General features: G+C 37.2%; 1 protein-coding gene across 1 annotated transcript; it reads left to right on the plus strand.

Moving 5' to 3' along the window:
- The first annotated feature begins 47 nt into the window (after positions 1–47).
- LOC141445154 (uncharacterized) lies at positions 48–2,237 on the plus strand. Its single transcript, XM_074110937.1, has 3 exons — positions 48–159; positions 599–750; positions 1,923–2,237. Exons 1-3 carry the CDS (start codon positions 48–50, stop codon positions 2,142–2,144), a joined length of 486 nt encoding a protein of 161 aa, XP_073967038.1. The 3' UTR covers positions 2,145–2,237.
- The last annotated feature ends 28 nt before the right edge of the window (positions 2,238–2,265 follow it).

Raw genomic sequence — 2,265 nt, forward strand, 5'->3', positions numbered from 1 at the left:
TAGAAAAAAATAGGTAATTAAAAAGAAGAAAAAACTGATTTATCAATATGTTAGTTAATTATATTTTTTGTGTAGACAAACAAGAAGTTACCATAAAATTTACTGTTTGGTTAGACAGACATAAAGTGACCATAATTATATTGTTTGTGTACACAAAACGTAAGTTACTAGAATTTTTCTGTTTATCCGACAAACGTAAAGTAACCGTAATTATACTGTTTGTCCACAAAGTAAAGTGACCAGAGTTGTACTGTTGTCCAGACAACGTAAAGTGACCGTAATTATACTGTTTGTCCAGACAAACGTAAAGTGACCAGAGTTGTATTGTTTGTCCAGACAACGTAAAGTGACCGTAATTATACTGTTTGTCCAGACAAACGTAAAGTGACCGTAATTATACTGTTTGTCCAGACAAACGTAAAGTGACCAGAGTCGTATTGTTTGTCCAGACAACGTAAAGTGACCGTAATTATACTGTTTGTCCAGACAACGTAAAGTGACCGTAATTATACTGTTTGTCCAGACAAACGTAAAGTGACCAGAGTTGTATTGTTTGTCCAGACAACGTAAAGTAACCGTAATTATACTGTTTGTCCAGACAAACGTGAAGTGACCCCGACCGGCTGCGAGGAGTACGACCGCGTGTGCCGTGAGCGCGCGGTGCTGGCGCGGCAGCTGCAAGAGGCCAAGATGGCGCTGGCTGACGTAAAAACCTCCTGGAGCGGACAGATCGCCTCTCTTGAAACACAGGTGTTCAAGTTGTTCTCATTGAAATTTATTATCTGTTTTACTTAACCATGACCAGCATACTAACATAAAATTCAAAACTTTTTTTCTACTCTGATGTAGAAAACTTTTATAGGATAGTGTTAAATTTTATAATATTGTGATTTTAAATAGAACAAGTCCCTGGTGTGAATTTAAGCAATTTGCTAGTTATTATTGAGAGTGGGGTAGTTAACAGTAGCATTTTTGATTGACCTTTTTATTTTTTGGCTATTGGTTTTTGATTGCATGAATTTGCATGATACTTTTTTTATGAACCTATACTTTAGTGTAAAAGTGATTGAATTTTGTAATACTGACGTAGTGTCGATTAGTAACACATTATTTAATAATTACATATGTGTGGTACTAACACATATGTTCTTTAAAAATATCTAATAATAATTATAAAATGTTATCTATATGAAATTATGAAACAGATTAATAGAAAAATGGGTATGACATCTCATCTTGCTGACCCAAATGTGTCACCTTACCATCTTATTATACTTCTTACATACCTACACACAATAGTACATTGTGTCTTAAGGGCGGTAAATAAGGAATTACGAACGAGATTATATTAGAAGCCCGAAGTCTGAGTCGATGTTCGTGATTCTAGTACGCCGTGCGACGTACAATGTTTTTCATCACATTTCGAGTAAAATTGGATATTTGTAAAAGAAAAACTATATTTTTTTCTGAAATTGCCGATACCGCTGACTGCGCTCTTGGCAGCGCCAGCTCCCCCCCCCCCCGCAGCATGTGCCCGACGTGCGCGCGCTCCTCCTGCAGCAGCGCGCGCAGCAGTATTAGTACGGGCGATGACTCATGCGACCGACCTTGGGCTTCATGACAAGATAATTAGTACGGGCAATGACTCATTTACCACGGGTTTCATGACAAGCACATTAAGGTCGAGGGTTTTATGGGGCATTACGGTCAAGTTAACCTGTATGTTTTGGTACTGTTTACGTGCAAGTGTGATGAAAAGTGGGTTAGGTAGATGACAAAACAAGTAGAATCAACAAAAACTAAAATCAGCATAATTACAATTGTTAATACAATACTAAAATCAGCATAATTATTGTTAATACAAGAAAATGATATTACAGATGAATTTAAACGTATGTTGTGATGTGAGAATGTACCGTTAGGTGGCGCGACTGTCGCGCCAAGCTGGGGAAGAAGGAGCAGAAAGGAGAATAGTAGAGATGGAGAAGAAAGAGATGCAAGATAAACTCCAAAGCATGGCTGCTGAGCTAGAGAAAACGAAGCAAAACTTAATCAACAGTGAAGCAAAGGTAAGATTTAAATTCTATTTAATAGACATTTCGTTTTTGGGGCTACTTACTCAAAAGGTCTCCGCTTCCGTCTGACTGTCACAGTGCTGTGTCTCTTGAACTGTATAGGTAGAGACTAGACATTATCTGTGTGTGTTACTATGACCGTTACGATTATACAAAAAATATAAACAGAAAAGTTATGTTAATACTTAAA

Source organism: Choristoneura fumiferana, unplaced genomic scaffold (assembly GCF_025370935.1).
Source record: "Choristoneura fumiferana unplaced genomic scaffold, NRCan_CFum_1 Sck3bRy_374;HRSCAF=939_pilon, whole genome shotgun sequence".
NCBI classification, from domain to species: domain Eukaryota; kingdom Metazoa; phylum Arthropoda; class Insecta; order Lepidoptera; family Tortricidae; genus Choristoneura; species Choristoneura fumiferana.

What these genes read in the sequence shown, in the direction of transcription:
- LOC141445154 (XM_074110937.1), top strand. Translation starts at nt 48, where the DNA reads ATGTTAGTTAATTATATTTTTTGTGTAGACAAACAAGAAGTTACCATA. An exon ending in ATTGTTTGTGTACACAAAAC is followed by an intron (nt 160 to 598) that starts GTAAGTTACTAG and finishes CTGTTTGTCCAG; the next exon opens with ACAAACGTGAAGTGACCCCG. An exon ending in TCGCCTCTCTTGAAACACAG is followed by an intron (nt 751 to 1,922) that starts GTGTTCAAGTTG and finishes ATGTACCGTTAG; the next exon opens with GTGGCGCGACTGTCGCGCCA.